Source organism: Neltuma alba, unplaced genomic scaffold (genome assembly GCF_004799145.2).
Source record: "Neltuma alba isolate B1F8T4 unplaced genomic scaffold, ASM479914v2 tig00010174_pilon, whole genome shotgun sequence".
NCBI classification, from domain to species: domain Eukaryota; kingdom Viridiplantae; phylum Streptophyta; class Magnoliopsida; order Fabales; family Fabaceae; genus Neltuma; species Neltuma alba.
Window position 1 is genome coordinate 1,538,720 of NW_021635117.1, and position 20,336 is coordinate 1,559,055.

At 32.9% G+C, this 20,336-nt stretch overlaps 2 protein-coding genes across 2 annotated transcripts; both read right to left on the minus strand.

Moving 5' to 3' along the window:
* Positions 1 to 2,919: 2,919 nt before the first annotated feature.
* On the minus strand, positions 2,920 to 8,043 carry LOC114754666 (uncharacterized). Its single transcript, XM_028943458.1, has 4 exons — positions 8,025 to 8,043; positions 3,928 to 3,983; positions 3,826 to 3,852; positions 2,920 to 3,744 (listed from the first exon to the last, which is right to left on the minus strand). The coding sequence occupies exons 2-4, from the start codon at positions 3,973 to 3,975 to the stop codon at positions 3,127 to 3,129; spliced, it is 693 nt and encodes a 230-aa protein (XP_028799291.1). The 5' UTR covers positions 3,976 to 3,983; positions 8,025 to 8,043; the 3' UTR covers positions 2,920 to 3,126.
* A 5,244-nt stretch (positions 8,044 to 13,287) lies between these two features.
* Positions 13,288 to 18,653, minus strand: LOC114754665 (isovaleryl-CoA dehydrogenase, mitochondrial). Its single transcript, XM_028943457.1, has 15 exons — positions 18,434 to 18,653; positions 17,728 to 17,811; positions 17,584 to 17,641; positions 17,141 to 17,265; positions 17,008 to 17,052; positions 16,783 to 16,831; positions 16,580 to 16,689; positions 15,853 to 15,929; positions 15,271 to 15,321; positions 15,126 to 15,190; positions 14,562 to 14,716; positions 14,440 to 14,480; positions 14,311 to 14,365; positions 13,713 to 13,769; positions 13,288 to 13,625 (listed from the first exon to the last, which is right to left on the minus strand). The coding sequence occupies exons 1-15, from the start codon at positions 18,527 to 18,529 to the stop codon at positions 13,479 to 13,481; spliced, it is 1,215 nt and encodes a 404-aa protein (XP_028799290.1). The 5' UTR covers positions 18,530 to 18,653; the 3' UTR covers positions 13,288 to 13,478.
* Between the last annotated feature and the right edge of the window lie 1,683 nt (positions 18,654 to 20,336).

Here is a 20,336-nt window from a genome sequence, read left to right on the forward strand (position 1 = left end):
CAACCTTCGTCCTTCAAAAAACCACTATTCGCCTTCAAACTCTTCTGCTCTCTCACACTGAAATTATTTCCACCTCAGAAGCTCTCCTAATGCTGATGCTTTTAGGGCCACGATGAGGATAGAGAATGAGAGAAATAAGGAAGCACGAAAGGGGTGGGTGGTTATGCTCCAAACTAGCCCCTCTCTCCTTTTTAAATATGATATAAGGGCATTTGGGTCATTTTCATACGTTTCAAAACACCCCGTGAGGAGCCGCTTTCTTTTCTATAATAGTATAATTTCATCCTTCTTAGGTGATTGAATTGGGAATAGAGAATTTGAAGGTTCTTTTTTTTTTTTTTGTCATTTTCCTATTGTCAAACATTAAACTATTGATTATTACATGGGGATTTTTCTTCTCTGTAGACTTCACATATACTTGTTTGGCCATCACTTAATATGCTTGTTTAAGAAATAATCATGCTTTCTCTTGTGGACAATTTATGTAACTTAATCTTGGACAGAAGACGGCTATTCTACGAAGATAAAAGCAATTCGGATTTGACTTAACAGTATATTCAATTATTATCAATCGTCAGCTTCGGCTAGTCCCACGCTTTACCCTTTAAAAGTTTCAGTCAAAGAGAGTGGGTTTAATGGTATTTGCATCATTTTGCAGTATAAATTAATTACAAACGAAGTCAAAGAATTTAGGAATGTTTTTTTTCCCCAAATTCACGAGTCCAATCTATAGATAACTCTTAAGTGGGACTTGTTCGTAACAGAGGAAACCAGTTTTACATGGTTTGTTGGAGCCACTTTATATGCAGCAGTGGAAATATCAACATCACTAGCCAATCTACTAACCACAGTGGTAGTCGACAATTCGCTTCGTGGAACCCCAAGAGTTGGTATTTCATGAAACTACTCAATTAATTCAAATATTTTAGATGATAAGTTAAAGATCCGCAATGTGGTATTTCTAACGTGTCGTTTTGTGTTTGCCCACTTTAGTTTGCATTATCTTTTGTTTTACCTTGTCATTATCGTTGCTTATACTCATTCAGTCCTAAATGTAAGACCATTATACACACTAGTATAAGGGTCTTATATTTAGGACCGGAGGAGTATTAGATAATTTGTTTTTGATCTCATTTTGGGGTCACTCCTCTCTCGTTGGGTGTTTTGTTCTGCCAGGGAAAAAAAAAACTCCATTAATTTGTCCCTGTTTCGTTTTTTTGATTGTCATGTGATTTTATTCCAGGAAAGCTGGTCTTGAATTTGCGCTTACACCTTGTTTTAATTATTATATTACCATTGAAAGCATCGCTTGGTTAAACTAAAGACATATGATCTAGGTCAGGGCTCAGCCCCTTAAAAAATTCTTAAACTTGAATAGGCCATCTTGATACTAATAAAGTATATGAAAATTATTAAATCATAAATTATGATAATTTCATTAGAATAAAGAAAATTCCAAGTGCCAGAATTTAAAGTCATGATTGTAACTTGCAAGGATAGTAGTTATTGAAAAATGGAATCATATAATGAGATTTATAATTGTTTGACCTTTAATGAGATTTTCACTATATCTCTAAGATTTAGTTTAAACTCCTGGTTTTACAATACGATCCCTCAAATCTAATTCAAATACTTGAGAACCACTACAATTACTTAACTTCCACAGGCATTTGAGTATCACTACAATTTTCTCAAATTTCACAAGTACTTGAGAACATTAGCTCCTTGTGTTTCATGGTATACCTAACAACTACTCCCCCTTGCACCCTGCAAGGTAACAACCTTTTGTAGAATACAATGGAGTATGAATTCTTTCAAAGAAGGGATTAACAATGAAGCATAGGCTCAAAACTCTTCTCTTTCTAAGAAATAGTGCAAGACACTAAAGTATAATATGATAGAATATGCAATGAAGCTCGATAATAATCGTGACAACATTTCAGCACACATTTTCGAGAGTTCTTGTCATTCTTTTCAATGCTCCTCCTTTTGTGAATCTCAAACACAGCAGAAAAACGAAATCGTTTCCTTGTGTCCAAGTAGTTTTGATTTTGATGTGCTATTGTCAATTTCTCCCTCTCACCAAAATCCAATATACACACATACACATAGATATATGCATTATAATAGTGTCCATTTTAAAAGAAAATGGCTAAAAAAAAGCCGAGTTTATAGGATTCTAAGCTATGCCTTATGAAAAGGTTTGGATAGGCTCAATGTAGGTTAGACAAACTCCTAATAGGAGCTTAATCTATTTCCATCCCTAACCATGACCAAGCTAGCCAATAGTGCCAATGAGTAAGAGATGAATATATATATATATATATATATATATGGCAGTCGTGTAATCTTTGTATGTGACCGTCTTAACAAGTTGCAAATGCTTCGAGCCTATATTCCAATATTTTTCATTTTTGCAACCGTGTAATCTTTGTATGTGATTTTGATTATTTTATTTGCTAATTAATCTTGCCCAAAAATTTGAGCATCATATGAAGAATAACCCAAATAATTAATGATTATTGTAAATTTAGTGAAAAATAATTGTGCACAAGACTATTTAAAATCAATTAATCACATCTCCATTTGTATGAATTATTTTTCAAAATCCATATCCAAATTTAGATGTGATTGATTGATGATTAATGATACCTATTGTAATTTGTAACGTGCAGATCAGATTTTCTTTCTTTTCAATCTAATCATGATACCTCCTGTATGGGACAATTAATCTGTTATGAGAAAAAGTTGTCATGCAATTAAATAACTTGCATATTGAAAGATAAATCAACCGATATTAAATTGTCTTCTGCATCTTGTAAATTAATCAAGATAAATGTGATTGATCCAATCAAAAAATTTTCAACTATTCAAAATAGATTAGATATTGTATAATATTTTAAATTAAAAATAAAAAAATGTAGTAATAATTTTTTTTCAATAACCGATATAGTAGTAACTACGAGTTATAACATTCAATGTAAATATATTTTTACAGACTGAAACAAAGATGACCGGAAAAAAACTTGAATAAAATTGCTAGCCATCCTCAATTATCTAATGTAAGTAAAACTGTAAGACTAAGCATCTAACAAAAGAAAAAGTCAAGGCAGTCACAGTCATGTCCTAACCATCAACAAAAGACAAGTCCAAGTCACGCAGTGAGTACCAACTCTGCTTCAGTTCGCTCAATTCCTTCTGAGCTTTCTCCAAATCTTTAACCCATACTTCATAATTTCTGGCCTTAGTATGCAAGGATGTCACAAACTGTTGGTGTTCACGAACAGAGGCCTTTGCCTGTTCTCTCAATTCTGCTTCTTCAGCAGACAGGTCCGCCTGGTTTGCTTGTCTGAGATTTATATCGGAACGGGCATTGATGGCTTGCTTCTCAAAATTAGCCTGGATTTTATTAATAATGGCCTCATTTGCTTTGACCAGCTCATCCTCTCTGTGTCTGCTGGTGAACCTAAGCAAATATATATCACGTTGCAACTTTGTAACTGTAGTAAGCAACTCACGATATCGATAGCACTTGTTGGTCGTGACCGCAATGGTTTCCAATTCGTCCCTGTTGGGAAAGACTGATTGCAGTTCAGCAACGCAGACGAGTATCGCTTTAAGTATCTCTTCATTCAAACACATCATATCCAAGCGAATGAAAGACATGACCGAATTACGAGCTTCAGCCAGGTTGTTGTCTAGATCCATGGGCTTAATGCAGAACCCTGGTGAATCTAGTGTTTCCTGAGAGTAAAACAAAATCAAAATAAGAGAACAAAGAGACATGCAATGCCACTAATAGAAAGATCAAGGCAATGCACTCACCAAAGTTATAACTGTATCAGGGATTCCCTACAGGAAATGAAGCACAGGTTAGAATAGTAAAGAACTTGATAATGAGCTCATGGTCCAAAAGAGAGAGTCTACCTCTGATGAATGGTGGTCATTATTTGCTTTTTCCTTTCTAGGAGGCATTATTTTCCCTGCATACAATATTTTTGACATTTTCAGCTTATAGGGTACTAAAGACAAGGAGAGAAAATAAAATGTGTAGCCCCTATGAATAAGATTTTATATGCATTTTCAGTTCAATGACTACATTTACTAGACCCAGAAGTGTTTCTGTCCCTGTCTCTCATCTCATAGGGTACAGATGCCAGAGGAGACAAAGTAGCATGCACAAATAGAGCCCGGAAATTTTCTTACCAATCAGGCCAATCACAAGATCTAAATCCCTGTTAATGAAAGAGGCACCACAAGACTTATTGGATCAAGAGCTAAGAGGCCTCAATGGGCTATGGAAGGTGAGTTGAATAAATGCCTCAAGCTAGTCAATATACTGACAGCAAGTGAAGATAAAGTTAAGGGCCAAACATAGTAGCTATTTCGAGCCTGTTATTTAGCGTGTTATCTAAATAAGCATGTCATGTTCAATACAAGTGATTTTATTAATCAAATGGTATGTTTATAAGAACTAGGGCTTTATTAAATTATTCATTTTTTAATTTGATGAAATAAAATTACATGTTTCATTTTTAATATAACGTACAAAGGCAATAGAGTTTCCTAAAAAGTGGTAGCCTATAAACCTATTTAAACAATTTGAGAGGTTCGCAGACAAAACAATTTTTGAAGTAATATAATTTTTGTGACTCGTTTTAGCTCTCTTTATGGTTTCTTCCTCAATTGCTTGAACTTATCATAGACAAGTCCCTTTGTAGCATTCAAGACTTCTTTGATATTCAGAGTTCATGAGTCTCCAGTTTATACTTTATAGGGTATAAACATGATTACAAGGTTTGGGGTTCTTTATACACTTGGTGGTTTAGATTTTCATTTAGCCAGGGCTTCTCCGTCAAGATGGTTCCTGCTGAACCAATTTGTTGCTTGCTCTAAATTATGTTTCTTCCACATAATCAAAAACCTAAATCAAAAGCTAAGGCAAAATAACACTGAAATATCATAGAACTGAAACAAAACAAAAACTCATTTATTTATCTGCTACTTTTTAAATGAACATACATAACCATCAGAGTAGTTTAGAGGTTCGGAATTGGATTCTCTAGCTGGATGCAAGTTGAAAATTGGGTCCTGAATTGCCTTCATGGTATGGATGATTGGTTTAACAGAAAAAAACATAGTAATAGAAATTTCAGATAATCTCAGAATAAAATGCCAAGCTGGCTACTTTCTGCATCCAGAAACTCAGCAAGACACAGCATCGTTTATCAGAAATTATCTAAATCAAGATATTGCATATTAAACAACTAGCTACTTTCTGCAACAATGTTGTTTACTCTTCATACGCATGAATGACCGAAGAGATGATTATTTACTCTCTAAATTTTATACATTTGCCTTGAATCTACAACATGTAAACCACAAATAAATGTAGTCTCATCATGCGTGCGTTCAACACTCATCCCAGCTTAAAGAACAAAATCCAATGATCTGAAACATACGTCAATTGGGGAAAAAACCACTTGGGAATAATTTAAAAAAAAAGGGGTACACTTTAAACAATAACTAGGATAGCTAAATGACTATGCAAATGTAGTTCAACCATGTAAGCCTAACGTTAACTCCGTAGATATACTTAATAGAATAAAGACATCATAAGAATGAGATATCCTCCTCACTGCAAAAGCACAATGTGAAAGTCAAACATGTCCAATCAATCCAGACAAATCTAGCCACCAAACAGGAATAATAGAGAACTTGAATCAAACAGCAAAAAGAGTACAGCGGGAATGCAGACCACCACAAGACAATGGAGAGTGTAAAATCCCAAATCATAAAGTGTGAAGACCAATCAAAATCATAAAATCAGCATAAATCTGTTTCAATCGCATTATCACATTGATGTTCCTCATTCACTTGCTCACATATTTTTGCTCTCTTTGGCCAAAATGAATTGTCTAGTTCTATATTTCCACTAGTTGACATCTATAAGAATATAGCAAAAATAATAATTTATGCAGAAACAAATAACCTCATGAGGACCAAATCAAACAAGATCAAGAAAAGGGGAATTCAACAACCTGAAAAGATTGAACATAAATGGGTGGAACAAATTGAAATGCGAGGCTAGGAAAGGATTAGCAATTCAAAGCATCAAAAAAATTTCATAAAGCATGACCAATAAGATTTCCTATTGAAAAGAGTAAAAAAACAAATCTATATCTTATCTTGTATGAGGCAGCACTTAGAAGACCTAAGATAGTTTTTTAAAAAAAAAAAAAAAATAGTACAATGAAGTGCCTCAAAACCTATGGATTATAGCCAATAAAAAAAACTTTGCAATCTATTCTAGAACCTATAGGAGATAAATTAAGTAAAGAATGAATGAAGTAGAGCAACCGAAATGGTAATCATAGTGAAGAGAGGTTAGATCACAGCCAATTGATACATCTTGAAGTTTATCCCAAGGTTTAGTGTTCAAGCTTTGGTTTGGGAGAGGAATTGGGTAATTAGGTGGGTTCTGAGGTTTGGCTCAATCTTGGGAGAGATAGTTTTGGATTAGAGGTGGTGAATTCTGTAGAACAACCTTACTGTGTTGTTTGGCGGGAGAAGGGGGATGTTTGCCATAGCATAGACAAGTCCCTTTGTAGCACTGAACACGGATTCAGAGTTCGTGAGTTTCCAGTTTATAGGGTATGAACCAGATTACAAGGTTTGAGGTTCTTTACACACTTGATAGGTGGTTTTGACTTTGGTTCAGCTGGGGCTTCTGCATCAAGATGGCTCCTCCTAGCTCAATATGTCACTTGCTCTAAATAATGTTTCTTGCACATAATTGTGATTGTAAGCTTTAATAATAAGTTTAGGTAGAAAACACAACTGAAACAGAGCAAAAACTCATCCAATTATCGGCTACTTATTAATTGAACAAATATAACATAACCATTAGAGTTTAAAGGTTTGGAATTGGATTGTCTAGCCGGATGCAAGTTGTAAATGGGTCCTGAATTGCCTTCATGGCATGGATGCTTGATTTAACAGATAAAACATAGGAATAGAAATTTCAAATAATGTCAGAATAAAATGCCAAGCTAGCTACTTTCTGCATCCAGAAACTCAGCAAGACACAACAACATTATCATTTACCAGAAATTATCTAAATCAAGATTTTGCATATTAAACTGCTAGCTACTTTCCGCAGCATTAGTGCATGAGCATGTGAATAATCCCAGAGGTATTCAAGTCAAGGGAACTCCAAATATGCATGAATGACTGAAGACATGATTATTTACTCCCTACATTTTATACATACAGGCCTTGAATCTAACCACAAATAGCCTTAAGGACCTAAAGTAAGAAGCATCAACATAGAGCCTGTTTGATTTTGTTTTCGACTTGTCTTTAAAAACTATTTCATAAAATAATTTTAAAACTACTTTTGAAAACAAAGCAAAAATAAAACGTGTTTGATATTGTCAATTTCAAAAAAGTTTTACAATTAAAAAAAATAAAATAAAACCTGCTATTTTTTCAGGATAAGTTTTCAAGTTAAAAAACAATAAAAAAACCTGTTTGAGTTTCTTTTTGAATTAAGGAATATAGAAATATCTTTTAAAAAGTGGTACATAAAATTAAAGGTTGCTTAAAACAATGAGAACTGTGGTTCAATTAAATCTGGAGCTGTACTGATAAATGTTATCTCATCATACGTGAGTTCAACATGCTTCCCAGCTTAAAGAACAAAATCCAAGGATCTGAAACATACGCCAATTGGGGAAAAACCATTTGGAAATAATTAAAATAAAGGTACACTTTATACAGTAGCTAGGGGAGCTAAATGATTATTCGAATATAGTCCACCATATAAGCCTAAAAATAACGCCATAGATACACTTTATAAAGTAAAGGCATCATAAGAATGACTGAATGAGATACCCTCCTCACCGTAAAAGCACAATGTGAAAGCAAAACATGTCCAATCAATCAAAGACTAATCAAGCCAACAAATAGGAATAATAGTAAACTTGAATCAAGTAGCTACAGAGCAAAGAGGGAATACATACCATCACAAGACAACGGAGAGTGTAAAATCCAAAATCATAAAGTGCGAAGACCAATCCAAATCGTAAAATCAGCATAACACTCTTTCAATCGCATTATCATTCTAAAATTCCTCATTCACTCACTCACATACATATCTATCAACTAAATCCACTAAAATGTCCCTCTTTCCCCCTCCAACTACTTGCTACCATTTCTGTCTCCGTGCGAAAAAAAGGAGCAAACCCTCGAAAGATCGAAGCTAAGAGACGAAAACGAAGCTGAGAGTGGCTGAGGGTAAAGAGAGAAAGGTACCTTAGCGATGAGCAAGCCGCAGGCGGCAAGAATCAACAAGTGCGATTGAACTCAACCGTGCCGCTACGTAATTATAACAAAGCCACCCTTTTTTAAAAAAAAAAAAAAAAAAAAGGGTCAGGAGTTTTCCCCCTATTTCTCAAAACATAAATGAGTTTTTTAAGGGAAAATCAGAAAAAATACCCTAAAAAATAAAAAATTGTATACAAAAACCTATTCATAAAAATTATTGTCAGTCAAAACCAATATTAATATTGTAACGAGTCTCTATTTATAAATTTTCTATTTCTACGATCTTCTTTTCTAATTTTTTCTTTTTTAAAAAAAAAAACTTTTTTTATAAGCCTAGGCCACGCATAGTAGTGACTAATTTTGTCACATCATAAACTTTATAAATGAGCTCTCCATACATACCTTTAAGAATTGAACTTCTAACTAGATGCTTAAAGAACCCAACTAAGTGTTAATTGTACTAAGCCTCATGATTAATTTTATGTTTTAAATTTTTGGGTTAATATAATCTTTAGTCCCTCAGGTTTGCCCTCATTTTAGTTTTAGAGAGTATTTGGATTATCCCAACCACAATTTGGAGAATAGCTTCCGACAAAAAAGTGATCTTGAGAAAGATTTTGTAATAATAAATTTTGTAAAAAAAACTAATTTTGATAAAGTGAGAATATTTAAATAGTTAATATCAGAAACACCTTTTTAGGTACAAATTACCAAAATGTACATAAGTTAATATGATAATTATATAAAAATAAATTTATATTTATATTTTCATTTGAAGTAATAATTCATTAATAATTTTGGTTTGCCAATATAATAATGAAATATAAAAAATATAATTAATTAATTGTTAGTGTGTGTATATATATATTTAAAAAAATATAAGATTAAAAATGTCTTTAGAAAAGATCAATACTTTTTTTTTTGCCAACATAAAATATTATTTTATGTTAAAGATTATAAACATGAAATGCCATGATTTTTTTTTGACAAAATTGAATAAACACACATTAAAACAATTTATTAATTATTAAAGTAATTAATAATTGTCGTGAAAATATAAGGTATAACATTAATAAATATGAATATAAATAAAGAAGTGTCATAATAATTAAGAGGTTGTATCGACAACATTTGTAATCGTTTTTTTAACTACATATTACAATATATAATGAAAGGAAATAAAAAAGACATGACTATTATCCTTGTGTATAATTAACAAGTTCATGTCTTATGGTGTCACAAACCCGAGCCATGTAAGATGAAGATTGTATTGATAAATGTATATGTAAAAATCCAACTCTATCATCAACATCTCCTTGCGCATAAGTACCTTCTTCTTCATAGTGAATGAATCCAGGATTAGCAATAGACGTCGTTCTAATAAAATTATGTATAATCATCATTGCACAAATGATTTTAACTTGTGTTTGATAGTCATAGGATGGCATGTTTTGTAAAATTGAAAACTTACTTTTCTAAACTCTAAAAGTACTTTCAATTGTATTCCTTAAACTTGAATGGAAATAATTGAAGATCTCATTTTCATTTTCAAGCCTGTCTTACAAAGCAACATATCCTATGTCCGCCACTCTTTTTGTAGAGAATCATATTTGTTCTTAAATTGGGGTTTTCCATACACTCTCTCAATCTTCTCAGTGAAATTGTCAGAAACAATTGCCCATGCTTTCTTTGTTAAGCTAGTGCCTTTTCTTTCTCCTTTATTAACTTGTTCAATACACAAGTCAATAAAAACCTTTGTGGTTTTTATATCCCAAAAAGCTTTGACCTTGTCTTTACTCATATGCTATAATGAGTAAACCAATATAATAACCCCTCTTAGTAGCCAAAGGAAGTTTTTTGATTGAAGTAGACAAGTGTTAAAGCTATCCAAGTAAGCTAACAGATCATGATGCATTTTAAAATCCTGTATGCTAACTACCTAGCCAAATAGACTCATTTGTCAGAATTAAGAGATGGTTGATGTGTAGCACTCAATGACAGTAATTTACAACCTTACTAGTACCCAGATTTTCAATTTATATCATTTATCAAAAAACATTCATTTTCAAAATTCTTGCATGCCATGGTTTAGCATACAAAGAGGTTGTATACTAATTAAAGGTCTACAATTAACTACTCCAACCCAATTCATTTAAATACACACAAAGATCGTCACTGGCATCCATCATACTGATCTCATTCACAAATATTCTATATTGACAAACGATCAGAACCTTTTACACTTAAAATGCCCTGACAGTATCACAATTCACATCTAAACAAAGTTGAATGTGCAATACCAAATGAGCAGGCTCCAAAAACATTCACATTTCAAGCATATGTAACTAAAATTAATAGGCTCCAAAAACACTCCATAAATCTTTAATTAATAGTTTCAAGCATATCATGCCTTTCCCCTGACATCACTCTACCACCGTCAAAATCATTTCAACTTGCCCAAAATGTGTAGTTTGCACTTGTACATCACAACTATGGAAGAATTAATATAAGATGTATATTTTACCAAAGTTAAAGCAAGATCTACTGCGATTGTAGTGCAGGTTTATCATAATAGACATTTAGAATTCACCATCTTAACATTTTATAATTAATTAGCTAAGACTAAGAACTCTTCGAAATTATTATTTGAGCTCTTCTTTTGACTAAGTTACTGGTCATAATTTAGGGAACCATGGCCCTCAAATGAAACGTTTTAATTAGGAGTTCAGAACAGAGGAAAGATATTTGGAACATATTGTTCAAACAGTGTGGTCGATGTTTTCCAAATTAAAATAATCTCAAGATACACAGCAGAATGTATAAGCTTTCATAGAAATAAAATTCTTGCACATCGATAGCCCAAACACTTGCAATTCATAAATGTTTTTTCATGTTAATAATCGTCATTTTTGTAAACAATATCAAAGGTTTTCTTTGTCAAGTATCCATCACGGTCAAAATCAAAAATTTTAATCCTCCCTTTGAGCTCACACGTGAGACTAATAACACATTTGAAATAGACTACCTATTTTACAGAGCAGACTATATTTAGACAGAATCCAATCAATGCGATGCATGAGTGAAGAAAATGATTGTTCAAGAGGAGAGACGTTACCTGTGCGACGGATCTAAGCGCAGAACAAAGCATCTCCACCTCATTTAGGAATGATCAAACGAAGTGAAGAACGCAGATTGCACACCAACGATGGATGGATCGGACAACGCCTTTGTTCTTTCAAGCCTACAAATATCTCACCAATGCCTCTCCTTGCGAGCCGAAGACACAAAATGCACCACCAGGGACGGCTTCTGTTGAATGAGCAAGGAGAGAGGAGAAAAAAAGAGAGGATTTGATTTCAATCGAGCGACATTTTTGTCTAGATAAAGTTGCCCATCTTTTGACACTCATAATAATTACTCCAACGACCAAAATTTAACTCTCAGGAGCGAAATCTTTTCGCTTTTTACAGAACCATGGTTTAGGAAGTTGAAATATTTTCAACCCAAACGATGGTTTTTCAAAATGTTGAGATGTTTGGATAGTTTGGACTCCAAAGGCACTTTTATATGATTTGCCAGATACTCCATTAGTTCCTTAAGTTTTAAATTTTAAGTTTTGGTCTCTCGAGTTTTTTTTAATTTAAAATATTGGTCTCTACAGTTCAATAAAAACTTGAACTATTTTACTCTTTGAAGAATTAAAACCTATAATTTGAAACTTAAGAGATTAAAATCAAAATGAAAGTAAACTTGAAAGATCAAATATGTTGGATGCAATGTGTCTCTTAAATATGTTGAAGTAAACTTGTGCGCACATTATCCAAATATTAGGAGAGGCTTATATTCAATATGTTGGATGCAATGTGGAGCATTAAATATGCATATTATTCAAAGTAAAAGCAACCTTTATCCAAGCGGACTTTTGCACGTTGGAGTTGAAGTAAACTTCTCTTATGTAATACTCCCTCCGTTTCTTATTATAAGAGACATTTGATGCTTATGGTATGTTCCTATATATAAGAGACGCTTAAAAGTTGTTTCTATTTTTTTGTGTTGATTTTTTATTTTACTCATATTTATTATCTCCAACTCACACTCTCTCTCCCTCCTACTTCTCTTTTTTTTAATATTTTAATTGTTCTCTCTCATGCTCTCTTTCCTTATTAATGAGCGCATTTTTAGAAAACAAATTATACTTTTTACACATTAATTGTTCTTAACTAATTTTAACCTTTTTTTTATCAACGTATTTCGGTTATTTGTCTCTTATAATAAGGAACGGAAGGAGTACCATTTCCACTACTTAATATAAAAACTAATTAGAATCCAATTCATTTTGTTTTCCATCTTTTCTCAAAATACCCCTATTGAGTACAAGGTGTTTCTACCAACACATTTATAGCAAATAATCAACTTGACTAATTTTTTTACTATCTCCAAATTAATTATATACTCTTATATTAAAGATTAGAAATAATGTAATTTATATTTGGATATCCTTTTATGAAAAAAAATCAATTTGATTAATTAGAAGTTATTTGGATCATATATCTCAACAGTGTGTGCTCAGATATAAAATAATCGAAATGGATATGATTTTTTTGCCAACGGGGTATGAGTTTTTTTTTTTTTTTTGGCCAAAACAACGGGGTATGAGTTTAACCATATATATGATGTATATAATGTGTAAATGTGATAATTTTAAGAGAAATGTTAAACTAAAAATTATAAAAGTAAAAAAGAGTTCATGTATTATTGAGAAAATTTTGAAAATACTAAAATATTTAATTAGATAAGAACTCAAAAAATTTTAACTACCATCCATCTCATGGCTTGCATAGGAAAATATACTGGTTACTTCCAAAAGATCATATCATAAGCATGGATGGATAAAGTATCAGGTGACTGAAATTTAATAGAAAACAAGGTTTTAAATTTTTTCCTTTTCTCTGCTCCGAATTTTTAAATGAAATAAAATGTTTGCAGCTTTTAGTGATGTAATCAGTTTGTTCAATACAACGAAATTCATTTGGTGGAATCCCCGAATAATACTTTAGCTTTTGGTTCAAAAGCCCATAACGGCTCAGGCCAATCCCTCGTAAAAAACGTGAAATCGAAAGTTATTGACAATCAAAAACGAAATGATAATGTCAATGTTCCTTTAAGAGTTCTCGTCCTATAATCATTCTCCTGATCTCACTCGTTCCAGCTCCAATCTCGTATAGCTTTGCATCTCTAAGAAGACGACCAACTGTATACTCGTTCACATAGCCGTTTCCACCTAAACACTGGATAGCCTGCACATGTAATTTGAAGGTTAAAACCAAGAAAGAAAGAAAAAAGATTATTTGCAAAGTGAGACGCAAGTACAAAATATTTCTTACCTGCAAAGCAACCTGGGTTGCTCTCTCAGCTGCGCAGAGAATGACACCAGCACAATCCTACAGTTGCCATGGAAGTTAATCTAAGCCGAATTCAAAACTGTTACCGTTAAAGTAATTTCAAAATGCTTTACTACTTGGCAATGACAACCAATTATGAAAAGAACAAGAAAATCCGGGCATTTCAAGTGGCACAAACAGAAATAAGAATCAAGGGGGGCTCCTTTCTGCCAACAAAATCAAGGAAACCTTGAATTAAGAAAGAGTGGGGAAACAGAAACATAATCCGAGTTTGTTGGACTAAACTAAGCAAAAATTATAGCCCATAAAGTTAGGAAGAGATAACATTTAGCCCAAGTCTAATATTGGGTTTAAGGTAGAATATGGAAGATAAGCAAACATTTCAAAGTATGATAATCTAAATTTGACAAAAGTACATGCTGTAAACAGGTTATCAAGTCAGAAACAATATAAAACACAAAAATATTGCCAAAAAGTGTCAAAAGTTCATTTATAGAAACCAATACTGACGATCGCACTGTCCGGGGGAAAATAACAATTAAAAAGAGTAATCATAACATATACAGATATCGAGACGCACCTTGGGATTAATTGTTCCATTGTCACAATCTCGAGCAACAGAATACACGTAAGACCTAAAACATAATTATTTCCATGAAAACAGCTGACCAAAAAACAGAATATTACACATGACATTACAATCCTGTACCTTGAAGACTGTAAAGAAGTGTACATATCAGCAATTTTCCCCTGAAATCATTGACCGGTTGACAGTAAGAGGACAATATACAAGCGCCATGTTAGCCGGAGAAGAAATATTACAATTAGAACCTGTATAAATTGAAATTCCCCAATAGGACGTCCAAATTGCTCTCTTTGTCGAACATAAGGAAGAACAACATCAAGACAAGCCTGCATAATACCTAAAGGACCAGCTGCCAAAACAAGCCTCTCCAGATCCAACCCAGACATCATGACATAGACTCCTGAACAAACCAAAAAAGCAGGGCAGCAATACTAAAAAACTGCATACTGTATATACTTGCTATTTGACAGGCAGCTAAAGGAGTGAAAGTAAAACCAGTGACACACACTACTTCAAAGTTAAAATTATTAACATCTATAAAAATTAAGGCATAAGGTGCTAATAGAAAAAATTGCCAGAAGAAATAGAATAACCCATATTCTGATATAATAATGAGATCAAGGTGAGAACTCTACTCTTCCTATGGTTTCTTTAAAGGAGTTTAAAACAAAGAAATACAACTCTACAAATAGGTCCCTTGGTATTGCAACATGCTTCTATATGCTGCATAACACAACCTGTTCTATGACCCTTCTTAGGATAAAAGTTATTTCATTTTGATAAAGATTAGTCCAGGAGCAACTGCAAACCTTGTCCTTCTTGTCCAAGAACATTTTCATTTGGAACAAAGCAATTCTCAAAGACAAGCTCACATCTGCCAACAAAATTTTCTAGCGTAAGTAAAAGGGTGGAAGAAAAGGTTAAACCAGGATGGAGATGGACTCGAATACATACGTATCACTTCCTCGCATCCCAAGTTTGTCTAATTTCTGGGCTGTACTAAATCTGTAATGAAGAAAAACATTTCAGAAAAACATAGAACTTTCATCCAATTTTTTTTTACTTATTCAAATGTTTTATCATGTGAAAGGCCAAGAGCTTTGAAACACATAAGAAGTTTTTTTTTTTTTTTTCCAATTTTTCTATTAATTTTCCACGTGCAGGTAGTTTGTTGTTCATGAACATTTACATGCTGGCTCCCCATCCCCATTACAGATGATATTTTTGCATATATTCAAGACAACTAGTTGATGTCCTAGTTTTTCCAATCGCTTCCTTTTTGCTGTCATTTAAAATAGTTTGCATTCTTGCCAAAACACCTGATACATTAGACTACATGAGTCTACAATTGAATGATTTACGCAAGAATATCCATAAACTTTAGCAGCATCACCACTCAAACTACCTCAAACGTCAAAGCCCAAAAATGGAAGAGCAATAGCAGCATTTGATCAAACAGTGATCATTTAATTAAATTGAAATATATGTTTAAGTTCAAATTAATATCATATAATATGTAAAGTTCAAAGAGAGAACCCTGGCATTCCCTTCTCGATGATGAAGGCTGTAATTCCTTTTGACCCAGCTTTTATATCTGTTTTTGCATAAACAACCTGATCAAGTTCAAAACATTAGCCAAATGTTCCAAGCATGACCATGAATATATCTGGACGGTAAGAGCTACTCTCATTCTTAATAATATTTTGATTCCTTCTATGGTCATAGAAATGTCTTCCTTGCACTGGGTGCAGCATATCAATTGTTTGTTTTTAGTAAACAAGCACCCAGTCTGGCTTCTTGAGGTATGCGTCCCACCATGCAGTTAGTCAAACGACTTTCCTATGTCCATTAGCGCAGCATTAGCCAAACCACCAAGCAGAGAGAGTTTTCTTTACCAGCATCCAGGTCACTCCAGCAAGACTACCGTTCATGTTAGTGATGCTACAAAGGACAGCATTTTTCTTTTTTTTTTTTTTTTTTTAATATCCCTAGACTTGTTTCACCAAAACAAAATACGTCTTGACTGCATATTGATCATCTTAAAAACAGTTTTGTGAGAGTGCATGGTGAGTAGCATTAGTAATTGAAGAAGACATATATAGCACAAGTAAACAGTAATCATTAAAATATCACTGTTTTTGTGTGAGTGCATGGAAAGTAGTATACCTATGTACCATCTCATTTATTAGGTAATATGACCCAAAAGAAAGAGCGGTATATTATGAAAAGTAAGTAAATAATCAATAAAACCAGATAAACATACTAATGTTTCAGCAACTGGACCATTGGTACACCACATCTTGTTTCCGTTAACTACATAACCCCCATCTACGCGATCAGCCTTGCATTTCATGCTAACAACATCAGAACCAGCTGGGCAAAAAAAAAAATAATAATAATAATTTGAAAACAATCATTGGGATTTTTAATAATGCAAGATACAACTGTTTAAGTCCACATAGCTACCATTGGGCTCACTCATTGCCAAAGCTCCCACATGCTTCCCAGAGATGAGCTTCAAATAGAAAATAAAAACTAATCAGCCCAGAGAAAGAGAGACTAATTATGATAAATAGAAGTACATAGCTAGCAAATATTATTTGAATATTCTTACTAACTAATAAATTTAATCATCCGTCATAAGATAAGCAAGAAAGTACAGAAAACAAATAACATTAGAGTAGGAAGAACCTTAGGCAAGTACTTTTGCTTCTGAGCAGGACTTCCATTCCTCACCTGAACAAATAACAGGCAGAAAGTGCTCAATGCTCAGAGAAAGATCAGCAAGATTACAATCAAAGAGATATAAGATCCACTTAAGTACCAGCTGATTGATACACAAGTTAGAATGAGCACCATAAGAAAGTCCAACAGATGCAGAGGCACGGCTTATTTCTTCCATTGCCAAACAATGGTACAAGTAACCAAGGCCAAGGCCTCCATATTCCTCTGAAAAATAGCAGAATTAGCTTTGGACAAGCTTGTAACCATACCAGTTACGGCAAAAGAAATAGTCAGTAATGAATTCATTACTAGATTTTTTTTGGAGGGGGAGGTATAGGACATCACGATTTTCTGGGTTATGGCTGAGCCATATTGGCGGCTTTGCGTATTTAAAAGGTCTTAACAATTATATATAATCTAAGAGAGGAGCCTGCAAACTTAGTCTAGCACACAAAAACAAGGTTTTATGTGTTTGAAAGTGCAATCTCTTAAGGAGAATCAGAAAATAAAGGAAGAAAAGTTTGGATGGAGAAAAGACTCTACCTGGTGCAGTAATGCCAAGGAGATTGAAATTTCCCATTCGTTTCCATAAGTTAACCTCCTAACATCAGATCAAATCGAAATCAGAATTTCAAAGGTATTCTATCATGTTGATAAACATCAAAAGGTTAAGAACCTCATACAAACCTGTGGGAATGAATTTGTTTGGTCTATTTTTACCGCATGAGGTGCAATGTTTTCTTTTGCAAATTGTGCAACACTTTCTTTGAACTGTATCACATAACAAAACAATCCAAATTTGTAACCGTAGTATTGAACAGTGCATAGTTCATGTTCAAATAAGTTGGTATTCAAAACTTTCTTTTTTTTGGGGGGGGGGGGTGATAAAGATTATTGAAAAAGTTTATCAAACCAGTGAAATTCTAAGCTAGACCATAATTTTTAACTGAACTGCGAAAATAAAACAAAACCAAAATTTTATTTCTGCAGAATGCATGGTCAGAGATAAAGCAACTGCCGTGCCCAAACATTATGCTTGAAAGCCGTTGGATTTTCTTTATCTGTTGAAGACAAGCCAACTACTCAACTTTCAACAAGAAACAAAATTAATACTGAATCCGCAGAAAGTCGCGACGCAACAGAGCAGTGAAATTACCAAGAAGATATTAATATAATATTAAATTTAAATTTTTGGCAGATTTACTTTCATTCAAAACAACTGAGTAGTTCGGTTTCGAGACCGATAAATTCATGTTCAATCCAGGATACATTTATTCCACGCACAGTTTGAAAAACCAGAGGTTGCAGTAGAAGTCTAAAATAGCCTAAACCAAATTTTTTTCCCCCCAAAGCCTAAACCAAATTGATAAAAATATAGAAAGAGATAGAATACCTGTATCTGAGTATCGTCGAAGAGGAAGGAGGTCGAGAAAGCAGCAGAGAAAGGTTTTCTTCCGAAAATAAACTTGGGTTTGATGATCCTGTGCATCTTCCTATTCTGCAAGAAGGGTAGAAGAAGAGCTACTTTATTCTCTAGCCAAAGAAAAGTTGTCCGCCTGGTACATGATGCACTGAAGAAGGGAAACAAATACGTCTTTATGAAAGCAATTTCGTCATCATCCGTTAACCAATTCCGTCCTTGTACATATAAAGATGATTTCGTCTCTATTACGGACCAAAAGGGACAATCAAATCACTTTTGTGCTCTTTCCAACATTAGATATAAAGCTCAATTTAGAGTATAGTTATGTCTAAGACAAAAGATTACTGCCTCCTTGGCCAATATAACAGCTCATTTCATTTCTATTTTAATCCTAAATATAATATCTTAATTACTTTTTTTATTATTATTTTTTAAATAATTTTTATAATAATGATAGTTCTAATTAATACACTTAATTAGTAAGAATTTTTTAAAAAAACTTATTTATTATAAATAACTAACTTAACTAATTTTTTTAATCTATTCAGTTAACTAATTTTTACGTTAAAAACGGATATAATATTACAAAAGTTTGACAATTGAAGGTTGGCATTAAAAAAACGACAAATGAAGAGTGAAAATTAGTGAGCATTTTACAATAGAGGCCCAGATCTTGTCAAAATTGTAGAGAAATCCCTTGAAAAAAAGAGCGTCGGTATTTTATAAAGACAAAACAGTCAATGGATATAGAGGACGGAGAATCTAGGCTAACGCAACTCATATGGATAAGAACAGTGTATGGATCGGGTTAGGTTGGCCCATTTTTAGAATTTTTTTATAAACTCAAGCTGGATTGAGTCGATTGATGAGTCAAATAGGACCCACATAAGTTATTTTTCCCTTTTTTACTTAGATTTTAAGATTTTTTTCTGCCGAATTGAATAACAAAAACAGATAGTCATCAACTATTAATTATATGCCATCCATTCATCCACAACAAAAGTTGAAACACGTCGTAACAAAGGCATAATTATCCTCCGCTTTTCACAGAAAAAATAAAAAAAAAGCATCATTATCCTCCCACAATCTCCCAAAATAAATAAGCTCTGCCTATGCCGTGCCCATAGCAATTCACAAGTTATGATGTAATAAAACCCACAAAACGCCCCAGGTCCAGTCATCCACATACCAAGCGTACATTATCACAACACAATAAAGGATATGTTAAATTAAATTTGCTAAATTTAATAACTACATGAATTATATTAATTAATTAATTAATAAGAATGTATAAAATGAAAATAGTAGGAGAAAATTGTAATAATATATTTTCATTTTATAAGTGTTTTGAAAATAATTGTAAGATAATATTTTATAGATAATAATTTATAGAAAAGCCAAACAATCTAAAAAAACTCCTCTGAATCTGATGGCTTTCTAACATTGATTCTTAAATAATCTGATATAGTATGCGATTTCATCTAGTACGCCTATTGTTTATTCATGTCCATGGGTTTGCAATCTAAACCCTACACAATAATGCCCTCCGTTAATTATATTCTTAGATACTTTCAACATTATCACTAAAAATAATAACAGACTTGAAGTTCATTAATACCACGAAATCAAGCAAGTTTTTGTTATAAAACTAAAGAAAGAGCAAAGAAAAAAAAGAAGAGAATACATTAAAAGAAAAGATAGGAGTGTTTCCCATTTTATTCAAGATACTAAATATATGATACATGCCTTCTATTTATAAGTACAGTTTTACATCTTTAACAAAATTTACAAATTACATAATAATAAAAGATAATTGTACAATATAGAAATAATCGAAGATATTGGAGATGATAAGAAATATAAGAGATAGTGG